At 57.2% G+C, this 10,184-nt stretch overlaps 3 protein-coding genes across 14 annotated transcripts in view; 1 reads left to right on the top strand and 2 right to left on the bottom strand.

Moving 5' to 3' along the window:
- The window catches only part of DUOX2 (dual oxidase 2), a 22,440-nt gene extending 21,102 nt beyond the window's left edge, over nucleotides 1-1,338 (bottom strand). Inside the window, exons 1-4 of the mRNA XM_014548826.1 lie at nucleotides 1,224-1,338; nucleotides 897-979; nucleotides 691-774; nucleotides 1-68 (exon numbers count right to left, since the gene is read on the bottom strand). The exon at nucleotides 1-68 is cut by the window's left edge and continues 13 nt beyond it. Coding sequence (XP_014404312.1) covers nucleotides 1-68; nucleotides 691-760 — 138 coding nt within the window. The 5' untranslated portion in view covers nucleotides 761-774; nucleotides 897-979; nucleotides 1,224-1,338. The remainder of the gene's footprint in view (nucleotides 69-690; nucleotides 775-896; nucleotides 980-1,223) is intronic.
- Nucleotides 1,339-1,513: 175 nt separating this feature from the next.
- Nucleotides 1,514-5,631, top strand: DUOXA2 (dual oxidase maturation factor 2). The gene is made up of 7 exons (XM_005877524.2): nucleotides 1,514-1,527; nucleotides 1,656-1,931; nucleotides 3,188-3,245; nucleotides 3,669-3,803; nucleotides 4,074-4,287; nucleotides 4,589-4,803; nucleotides 5,174-5,631. The coding sequence occupies exons 2-7, from the start codon at nucleotides 1,785-1,787 to the stop codon at nucleotides 5,365-5,367; spliced, it is 963 nt and encodes a 320-aa protein (XP_005877586.1). The 5' UTR covers nucleotides 1,514-1,527; nucleotides 1,656-1,784; the 3' UTR covers nucleotides 5,368-5,631.
- Nucleotides 5,632-6,476: 845 nt separating this feature from the next.
- The window catches only part of DUOXA1 (dual oxidase maturation factor 1), an 11,456-nt gene continuing 7,748 nt past the window's right edge, over nucleotides 6,477-10,184 (bottom strand). For 4 of the 12 annotated variants that reach the window (XM_014548813.1, XM_014548814.1, XM_014548815.1 and 1 more), the window contains 5 exons: nucleotides 9,958-10,015; nucleotides 9,153-9,274; nucleotides 8,695-8,908; nucleotides 8,220-8,437; nucleotides 6,477-7,306 (listed from right to left, as the gene is read on the bottom strand). In XM_014548813.1, coding sequence (XP_014404299.1) covers nucleotides 7,053-7,306; nucleotides 8,220-8,437; nucleotides 8,695-8,908; nucleotides 9,153-9,274; nucleotides 9,958-10,015 — 866 coding nt within the window. In that variant the 3' untranslated portion in view covers nucleotides 6,477-7,052. Of the gene's footprint in view, nucleotides 7,307-8,219; nucleotides 8,438-8,694; nucleotides 8,909-9,152; nucleotides 9,288-9,957; nucleotides 10,016-10,184 lie in introns of all 12 variants that reach the window. The other 8 variants (XM_014548820.1, XM_014548819.1, XM_014548821.1 and 5 more) reach the window with 3 other exon arrangements.

The following is a 10,184-nucleotide window of genomic DNA, read 5'->3' as shown; positions in this document are numbered from 1 at the left end:
CCGCAGGTTGTTGAACCAGCCGTCATAGCGCTGCACTTCCCAGGGCAGTGAGAGTGTGTCCGCGCCGCCTGTGGGTCAGAGAGTGGCCCCCTCAGGGCTAGCCTCCCCGCGACGCCCCGGGTACCCGACGACCTCAGCCCGAGCTTCTCCGGCTCGCCCAGCGTCCCCAAACCGACCCGAGCAGCTGTGCCTGCGCAGCGTGGAGGCTGCGCTGGGAAGTTTGCCAGCCTGCTGAGCCGCGCAGCCATCTGACCCCGATCTTCCAGCCTCAGGGAACCGCTTGACTTCATTGCTCCCTTCCCTCAACCCCAGGGGTACTGAGTGACCCCCGGGAGGGCACCCGCTGCTTACCCGCCGGATCCAGGGATCTGATCGCATTGAGAGGAGAGCGTGGCAGGGGACTCAGCTCCTGAGAACTATAATGGAGGGCCAGGGTTACTCCTGGGTTTGGAATAAGGGGTAAAAGAAAATGTATGGGAGCAAAGGTCCGGCTCGCCCAGCGTCCCCAAACCGACCCGAGCAGCTGTGCCTGCGCAGCGTGGAGGCTGCGCTGGGAAGTTTGCCAGCCTGCTGAGCCGCGCAGCCATCTGACCCCGATCTTCCAGCCTCAGGGAACCGCTTGACTTCATTGCTCCCTTCCCTCAACCCCAGGGGTACTGAGTGACCCCCGGGAGGGCACCCGCTGCTTACCCGCCGGATCCAGGGATCCGGTCAGTAGAGCTCCCAGGAGCACCAGTGTCTCTGGTCTTACGTGGAGCATGCCGAGCCTGTAGCCTGGGGAATAGGAGGTGGTATGTGAGGGACAAAAAGCTGGCGTCCCCAAAGCCTACAGCCGGCACAGAAGGAGGAGGCATCAGCTGTTTTCACTTCGGGGGCGAAGCTTTTAGAAGCCTTACCAAAACCCGCACCGGCACGCTGCTCTTTGGGGAAGACGGCGGACGTGACAGCCCTCACCTCCCCGCCTGGGGAACTGCTTCTCCTAGAAAGCAGGAAAGCAGGGAAGGGAAAGGGGCTAGTAAGCTGGAGGCCAGCACATGCAGCGCCTCATCCTCCGAAATGAATGTCTGTGCATGGACTGGAGGGATGGGAAGATCAAGCCCCAAGCCCCGGTCCAACCTCTGGTTTAGAGCCCCCGTGGGGATCAGAAGTCTTTTTTCCTCTTGGAATCTTTGCTCTTTTGCTCTGCTTCCTGCCTCCACCACCCCATTCCCACAGCCACTCACCAGCTCAGCCTCCCCACTGCGCTCTCGCCTAGCGCTCTGGGTCCTCTGAGGCACGTTGCGCGCGTGTCCACTCTGGCTAGACCGGTTACAGGTGTGACCGGCTGGAGTCTGCGCTCACCCCCTGCTAGGAGGCAGGTCTCCTCTCATTTGCATAACGACCGCCTTCTCTACTTTGCATGATCTCTTCCCGGACAGATCCCACTTCCAAGCCCCGACGCTGCTTGGCACGCTGCCCGAGCAGCTATAAAAGGAGTCAGGGTCCCGAGCGACTTGCAAACGCAGAGCAAACCTCAGAGCTGCAAAGGTAACTGTGAGAAATAATTCCGTTTTCCCGCTGACCTGACTCCTCCCGGGCCAACCCCGGAGCGCTCGAGGGCTGCGCTCCCCAGCCCAGGGGCGCAGACTTGACCAACCCCTTGGGTCTTGCCTTAGCACGCCAGGGGCGGGGTGAAGAGAAGTGGAACTCAAGCTTCGACGCCACGGACGCGCTCTCCCAGCTCCAGCAGGCTCCGCTCCCGACTTTCCCGCCCGACAACGCACGGCGCTCGGCCTCGTTACAGCATGACGCTCTGGGATGGCGAGCTGCCTTTCTACCCCCAGCCCCGGCACGCCGCTGGCTTCAACGTCCCGCTGCTCATTGTCATTCTGGTGTTCCTGACCTTGGCTGCCAGCTTCTTGCTCATCTTGCCCGGGATTCGTGGCCATTCGGTAAGGGGGTGCTAGAAGCTGGGGTCTGGGGACGTCGTGGGCAGCTTGTTTCGGGAGGACCCAGGACAGATTAAGACTGCAGCGAGGACCTCCATGGAAGAGTCAGACAAGCATAGATGGGGCAGACCCAGAAGCCTAGCGCAGCACGCACCCCTTTCCAAGGACAGGAAGAGGTCCCATTCTAGACATCCTAGAGCAGCGGTTCTCAACCTGTGGGTCGCGACCCCTTTGGCGGTCGAACGACCCTTTCACAGGGGTCGCCTAAGACCATCCTGCATATCAGATATTTGCATTACGATTCATAACAGTAGCAACATTACAGTTATGAAGTAGCAACGAAAATAATTTTATGGTTGGGTCACAACGTGAGGAGCTGTATTTAAAGGGCCAGACGGTTGAGAACCACTGTTAGAGCCTGGCCCAGTGGGTCATTCAGGAGGCTGCTGTGAAGAGCAGGTAGGTACCCACCTGGGGCCCATTCTAGTTTATGTGCTGGCTTGCCTCCTTGCCTCTCCCCCTACTGCAGCTCCATTCCCCCACCCCCATTCACTCCTCCCCAGAAGGACAGAAACTAGCTGCTCAGACTGCTGTGTTTCACTTGTGTGCTGGGTTGACACGTGTATATGGATTCAGACACTTCCCCACAGGATTCAAAGCTGTAGCCGACTGGATACTTGCCCTGAGGTTCCCGTCCCTCTCCAAGAACCTACGTTGTTTTTCAAGTCTCGGAAGACTCAGCCTTCCTGGGTCTTGTCCTGCACTGGTTTCCTGGGAAACCAAGGAATGCCTGAGAGGTGGTGTTCATACCTCTCCTACTTGGCCACCAACCCCAGGGCCTCCTTCTCTTGGGGGAGGTGCCCCCTCCCTGCCTAGCACTTCTGGACTCACTGAGCCTTTCCATAGCAGTGACCTGAGCAGGAGGCGGAACCAGGACCAGGAGCCAGATAGCTGGGGGGAGAGGGGGGACGGTGAAGGTTGTGGGAGAGCACCAGGCAGGGAGAGATGGCCAATTGCAAAGTGGACTGGGAAATGGGGTTGGGGAGATGCAAGCACAAGGTCAGAAAACATCAGAAATGCCAGTGGCTCAGAAGGACTTGCATGAAAAGGAAGCCTGACTTCAGCCTCAAAGCACCAGAAATGTAACTGGGAAAAGGACTTGGGGCAAGAGAGGGCAGTGCAGGAGCACTAAATATCCAGGGGGCAGGGGGACTCTGGTTGAATAGTACCCAGGCCTGACCCCGTGCCTGTTCCTGCAGCGCTGGTTCTGGTTGGTGCGAGTTCTCCTCAGTCTGTTCATCGGCGCAGAAATCGTGGGTGAGTGCGTGGTGCAACCGATGGGGAGGGGACCTGGGGTGGGGAAGGAGGCTGGCAGAGGGCACCTCACTGACCCACTGAAGCCCCTCTGCAAGTCCACAGCCACATCCCCCGACCCCCACTAAGCAGCACAGACTTTTTTCATCTCAGAGGGATCTGGGGTTTCCATTCAGGGATCTTTGCTCCCACAAATTTTCTTTTACCCCTTACTCCAAACCTGGGAAAATGGAGAGCTGGGCTTCCCTCTTCCTCTGTCCATTTCCAGCTCTTTCTAGTGCCCACTCTTCGGTTCTTACCATGTAGACCATATTGGACCTCCACTCCCATCTCTCTTCACAGTATCCCACCTTCCATCACCACGCCCCCAATTCCATCTCCCCAGCCCTTCCCCTAACCGCCCCCCACCCGTGCCTCTCCTCACAGCGGTGCACTTCAGTGCGGAATGGTCAGTGGGTAGAGCGAACACCAACACCTCCTACAAGGCCTTCAGCACAGCCCGCGTCCGAGCCCATGTGGGTCTGCACGTGGGCCTGGAAGGAATAAATATTACACTCACAGGTGAGCGGCTGGGCGACAGTGAACTTCTGGGATGGACAGACGCCCTGGAGGGGGCGCGGGCGGGGGAGAGGCGGGGCGGGAGTGTGCCAGGGGCAGCTGCAGGGCCTCTCGGGTCTCACAGGGCCAGAGAGCTTGTGGTCCTCTCGCCTTTGTGTTTTCCCCAACCCCTGCCAAACCCGTTTCTCTCGCGCCTCCGCTTTACTATCCGAATCCACTTAGTTTCCGGGTCCGGGGCTGGGCGCGTCCCCTTGACCCCGCCGCCCTCCGCAGGGACCCCGGTGCAGCAGCTGAACGAGACTATCGACTACAACGAGCAGTTCACCTGGCGTCTGGGCGAGGACTACGCCGAGGAGTACACGGAGGCGCTGGAGAAGGGCCTGCCCGACCCAGTTCTCTACTTAGCGGAGAAGTTCACCCCGAGCAGCCCTTGCGGGCTCTACCGCCAGTACCGCCTGGCGGGACACTTCGCTTCAGCCACGCTGTGGTGAGCCCTGGCGGGAAGGCGCCGTGCGTGTGTGTGTGCGTGTGTGTGTGCGCGCGCGCGCGTGTGTCCAATACGCTCCGGGGAGTGTGCTCGCCCCTCGGGTCAGAAGGTCAGGAGGACCGCACAGACCGTCGGAATCTCCCAGAGCCTCATCAAAGGCTGGGATCCAGCTACACCCTTTGGGGGTTCCCCCTGCACTTCCGCCACGCCACCCCGGGGTTTCGGCCTGGGGTAGAGGACGCGAGGCTGCGGGAGCCCGCGGACTGGGAGGAGCGGGCTCACAGCACCGGTGTCCCCGCAGGGTGGCGTTCTGCCTCTGGCTCCTCTCCAACGCGCTGCTCTCCATGCCGGTCCCGCTCTACGGAGGCCTGGCGCTCCTGGCCACCGGCGCCTTCGCGATCTTCGCCGTCTTGTCCTTCGTCTCCATCGCCAGTGTGCCGCTCTGCCAGCTGCGCCTGGGCTCCTCCGCCATCACCAGTCACTACGGCGCCGCCTTCTGGGTGACGCTGGCCACCGGTGAGGACCGAGCGAGGGGCCGGGCGGCTGGGGATAGGGACGGGGTTTATACCGGTTGCGCGCTTTCCAGTTTACAGAGTGAGTTCACCTACATTACTCTTTGCCCCTCTCGATAGTTCGTAGAGGCAGGCGCTGTTGTGCCCATCTTGCAGAAGGGTGTGGCATCTTGCCCAGTTAGCACTCGAACCCTTGTATCATGCCATCCATATCAGAGGTCCTTCTGTGTGCGTGCGTGTGTGTGTGTGTGTGTGTGTGTGTGTGTAAGAAATGGGAGGGGTGGCTCCACAGGTGAAGGGGGCAGGCCGGGTTCTGTCCCGGAGCCCTGACAGCCCCCCCCCCTTTTTTTTTCTTTACGTCTGCGCTGCCGCAGGCGTCCTGTGCCTCCTTCTAGGAGGGGCGGTGGTTGGTCTCCACTACGCTAAGCCCAGCGCTCTTCGCATCTTCTTGGACGGAAGCGTCAAGAACTTCGGTAACCAGGCGCGAGGGGGCTCGCCTCTCGGCCTCAACAACCCATCCTACAAGCAGTTCGAGGCCTCGGCCACAACGATCAGTACTAACCTGTGAAGGGGACTCGACCTCGGACTCCTACTCCGCCTCGGTCCCCGGGCGCAGAAGTTCACCCCGAGCAGCCTTTGCGGGCTCTACTGCCGGTACCGCCTGGCGGGACACTACCCTGCGGTGCCCAGCCTGACCGCAGTGCCCGCCAAACCGGAGCCGGGACTGCTCTGGGAGGGGCGCTGCGCTGCCGGCCGCCAAGGAAAGGTGGGCGGCCTCAGGCATGCGCCTTGCACCCAAGTCTCCCAAGATGAGCTGCAAATAAATTTTTTTCCCTTTTGTTTTGTAAAAACGGTTCTCCGTTCATTTCCATGGCTACTTCAGACTCTTGTGCGACACGCGGCCTCGGGAGACTTCGCTGGGCTGCAGGCGGCCATAGAACATTTTCTTTGCCTTGCCACCCCAATTCTCCATCTGGAGAATCCAGAGTAACCCAGGAAAAGATCTGGGAGACGGGCGCCCTCTAGTGAGCTCAGAGGAGATCCGACCGGAGCCAGCATCTTCCTGAGCCACCCCAAAGGGATGGATGGTAAGGGCACGGTGACCAGACAGCTCACCCTCCAACTGACACACCCAGTGGGATCCCCCTCCGCTGGCCCAGCTAAGTGAGCTAAGAGGAAATGGCGTTTTGGAGTTTATTCACTAACTAGAGGCCCAGTGCACGAAATTCGAGCACTGGGTGTGTGGGGGGAGTGGGGGGGTGGGGGGTTCCCTCAGCCCGGCCTGGGCGCTCTCACAGTCTGGGAGCCCTCGGGAGTTGTCTGACTGCTGGCTTAGGCCTGGGGAGTGTGGGGAGCTGGCCTAAGCCATCAGTCGGACATCCTTAGCACTGCCATGGAGACAGGAGAGGCTCCCGCCACTGCCACTACACTTGCCAGCCATGAGCCCGGCTTCTGGCTGAGAGGTGCTCCCCCTATGGGAGTGCATTGACCACCAGGGGGCAGCTCCTGCATTGAGCGTCTGCCCCTGGTGGTCAGTGCGCATCATAGAGACCGGTCGTTCAGCCGTTTGATTTCCATATTACCCTTTTATTATATAGGATTCTAGTTTATTCACTATGGAATGGTGTTGAGGCCCAAGGTTGATGTAAGCAAGGCATAAAAATGTAAATCCTGGGATTTTTTAAAAGGTCCTTGGCAAGTCTTACAATTTTATTTAGCAAACTTGAGAACTGAAACTCAAAGAGAATGTGGCACAGTTGGTTAATATTAGGCCTAGGGTAAGAAGTTTGGTTTCTTCTCCCTCTGAGTGTCTCTTTCATTGTACCAAGAGGTCACACAAGCTGGGGAAATAAAGGAAGAACAAAGGGGACCCAGGAAAAAGGCAAACAAGAGGTGTAGAGGGATGAGAGGGACCACAGAATCATCATTATGGGGGTGATGCTAGGTTTCAATAAATGGAATCTGACACAGGCAAAGCATAAAAAAAAAAGGCAGGGTTGCAGTGTGGAAACATTTGGTCTTCCCATGTGACAAGGTGTATGGGCAGTTCCAATATCTGTTCAGCACCTTAGGTCTTTTCTTTTGTTTTGTCAACATCGATAGAGAGAGTCTCCTTTTTTGACTCCACCTACAGACCGGAGCTGGAGGGCCGTTACAACCCATTCTATGGGCAGTTCCGGAGGGAGGTTCAGGAGGCCCAAAGGAGGTCTGGAATCACATTGGAAGTCTGGGTGGCCACCAGGGAGAGGAACCTTATGGGTCAGGGTCAGACATTCTGGGTTGCTCCTTACAGCATGCCTGGGAGGATGCCTCTGACAGAGGAATGTCCTGGGGCTCAGGACTCTCAGCTGTGGACCGGTAGCGGGGGCTCAGGAGTCCCCCTTCTTCAGGATTCCACTCCAGCCCAGGGTTCTCCCCTACACTCTGATTGAAGAAAGCCTTCAGTCTGTGGGGCTTCATCCTGTGGGCCACAACCATGGCCAGGCCCAGCAGCACACAAAGCAGTCCTGGGAATGAGGCAACAGGCATCTTGTTTAGTAATGACAACACCCTCCCAAGGACATGTTCTCCTAAGCCAGCGGTTCTCAACCTGTGGGTCGCGGCCCGTTTGGCGGTCGAACAACCCTTTCACAGGGGTCGCCTAAGACCATCCTGCATATCAGATATTTACATTATGATGCATAACAGTAGCAACATTACAGTTATGAAGTAGCAACAAAAATAATTTTATGGTTGGGTCACAACGTGAGAAACTGTATTTAAAGGGCCAGAAGGTTGAGAACCACTGTCCTAAGAGCATCAGAACAACTCTAAAGGAGGCCTGGCGTCCTGGCTTCAAGGCAACTTGGGCTCAGAGAGGCAGTTGTGAGTTTTGGACTCTAAGCCAAATGCTCTCAATTACATCCCATGAGCCAGAGAGAGAATGAATATGAATCTGAAAACAGGAAACCCTGAGGAAGGGCAGGGCACAAGGAGGAGGCATAGGAAAGGGCATGAGGGACAGACACAGTGGGTGGGACAGGAGAGGACAATAAACTGCAGGACACGTAAAGGTTCTGTGAAACAGGGACAGAGAAGAATTCTAGGAATGGGGGACACAAAGAAAAATGTTTGGGGGAAGTGGGAGGGGACATGAGATTAGAAGATTTGGGAAAGAGTTGGACAAAGAGATAGGGGATGAGGCACATGACAGAGAAAGAGAGAAGACACAGGGGAGTAGGCATATACAAAAAGAGAGGGAAAGTGGAACTGGGAAGAGAAAACCCAGAGATGAGGGATATAAGAGGAATGGGGCTTTAATAAAGGGAAAGGCACCCTGGCCCCCAGACCCTCAACCCTCCGCCCCCTAACATAATGGTCCCTGATACTCCTTCCCTGGCCCTGAGCTCTCCAAGTGCCTGCCTTCGGGGCTGGCCTCACCTGTGCTCAGCGTGATCCAGAAGGCAGGTCCACGGTGAAAGTGTAGCATAGCAGTGCCCATGCGCAGAGGACAGGGTGGGGTGAGTGGCGTGGCCATGGAGAAAAAGATCAGTCCCGACAGCTGGAAGATGCCCGTGGCAAGCAGCATGTGGCAACCATAGACCAGCACAGGCATGGACAGCATTACGTTGGCCAGCAGCCAGCAGAGGAATGCCACCCTGGAAAACCAGGACCCTGTGAAGGCTGGCCCAGGCACCTCTACCTGGAGGGCTCCAGGTGGAGGCTCAGGGACCCAAGGATACCCCAAAGATGTGAGGTAGCGATTTCTGCTTTGGGATTCCCAACTGAGTACTGTGGTGACTGGCGCCACCTTCCTCATAGGAATTGCAATATAAGGAGGGGGGTGGGGGTGGGGGAGATGGCTAGAAACCCTGTTCCTGGGTCCAGAGCAGTAGGGCCTCCATCCCACCCTCACCACAGAATGGCCGAGGTGTAGTGTCCTGCCAGGCGGTACTGGCCATGCAGGCCACATGGGCTGGTCGGGGTGAACTTCTCAGCCAGGTAGAGCACAGGGTCTGGCAGCCCCTTCTCCAGCGCTCTTGCATACGCCTCAGCATAGTTCTCCCCTAGGCGCCAGGTGAACTCCTCGTTGTAATGGATAGTCTCATTCAGCTGCTGCACTGGGGTCCCTGGGAAATGGGGCAGCTGTGCTCAGCAGGGACCCAAGGGCCAGAGTGAGGCATTTGCCTGGGTAAGGGGCTCACCACATGGGCAGAGGGACAGGAGCTGGTCTCAATGGAGAAAAGGCAGCTTCCAAGGCCTGGAAATTTCCCCTCCTACCATCCCCCTACCTTGTAGCTCTTTAGACTACACTAAACTAGAGCCCAAAGACACAGAACAGAGCCCCCCTCACCGTCAAGAGCCCTTCCTTACCTGTGAGTGTGATGTTGACTCCTCCCAGCCCAACATGGAGCCCAACATCAGCGCTGATCCACTGGGAACTGAAGGCCTTGTATGATGTGTTGGTGCTGACCTGGCCCACAGACCACTCAGAACTGAAATTCACAGCTGGGGTTGGGGAGTTGGACATAGGGGAACTCAGGGAGTTGCGGGCATTGCTGAGTTAGAGTCAGAGGGAGAGCCGCAAGGGGACCATGTCTGTTTTGCTCATATTTGTATATCTATTAACTAGCCTAGGGTCTGGCTCATGGTTGATTTGCCAATAATGTGTGAGATGAATCCTAGACTTCCCTTGGTCATGCTCCTCTTATCCCTCCTTCCCTTTCTCTTCCTGTTTAGAGAGAGCTACTCAAGCAGCTGGGGGAGGAAAACATTAATGTAATAAACCATGTTGGGCAAACACAGCTTCAGCTTTGAGACTTCATCTCTCCTACTTGCCTAATTCTCAAAGCAAAGCAAGCAGGCCTCCCCCATTTCCTCCCTCCAGTATCCAAAGGCCTTCTCCCCACAGACATTCATTTTGATCTGCTTTCCTCTGAATAAAAATGTTATGAAGGTTGGAGAGATGTGTCCAGCATGGTTTCCCAGGGCCCAGACCCCTCTGAGCAGGGGTAAAAGGGAGGGGTTATGGCCACAATGAGGGAGGCATGTGGGCAGGGTGTGGAAGACCACCCTGAAGCAGAGGCTGCCCTGAGGAAACAAGGAGACGCCAGACCGGCTGCTGAGGGAACCGGATGGGACAGAGGCACTGCCTGAGGCAGCTGTGCTTCACACTCACCCAGGATCACAGCCCCGATGAATAAGCTGGTCACCACCCGAAACAGCCAGAACAGCCTCTGAGCCATAACAGGGTGGGTGGGTTTAGGAAGGAGCACCCTCCTCCCAAGTCCACCCTTCCTCTTTCCAGCCTTGGGATTACTCGGTGGATGGAGATCCGAGTGCCTGGCAGGCACATAATAGGTGCTCAATAATCATCTGTTGAATCAGTGAGTGGGGGAGCTCTCT

The sequence above is a fragment of the Myotis brandtii genome, unplaced genomic scaffold, assembly GCF_000412655.1.
Source record: "Myotis brandtii unplaced genomic scaffold, ASM41265v1 scaffold521, whole genome shotgun sequence".
Classification (NCBI taxonomy): domain Eukaryota; kingdom Metazoa; phylum Chordata; class Mammalia; order Chiroptera; family Vespertilionidae; genus Myotis; species Myotis brandtii.
The sequence above is the reverse complement of the archived record's forward strand: the minus strand, read 5'-3'. Positions and strand labels throughout refer to the sequence as shown.

What these genes read in the sequence shown, in the direction of transcription:
- DUOXA2 (XM_005877524.2), top strand. Translation starts at nt 1,785, where the DNA reads ATGACGCTCTGGGATGGCGAGCTGCCTTTCTACCCCCAGCCCCGGCAC. An exon ending in TTCGCTTCAGCCACGCTGTG is followed by an intron (nt 4,288 to 4,588) that starts GTGAGCCCTGGC and finishes GTGTCCCCGCAG; the next exon opens with GGTGGCGTTCTGCCTCTGGC. An exon ending in CTGGGTGACGCTGGCCACCG is followed by an intron (nt 4,804 to 5,173) that starts GTGAGGACCGAG and finishes GCGCTGCCGCAG; the next exon opens with GCGTCCTGTGCCTCCTTCTA.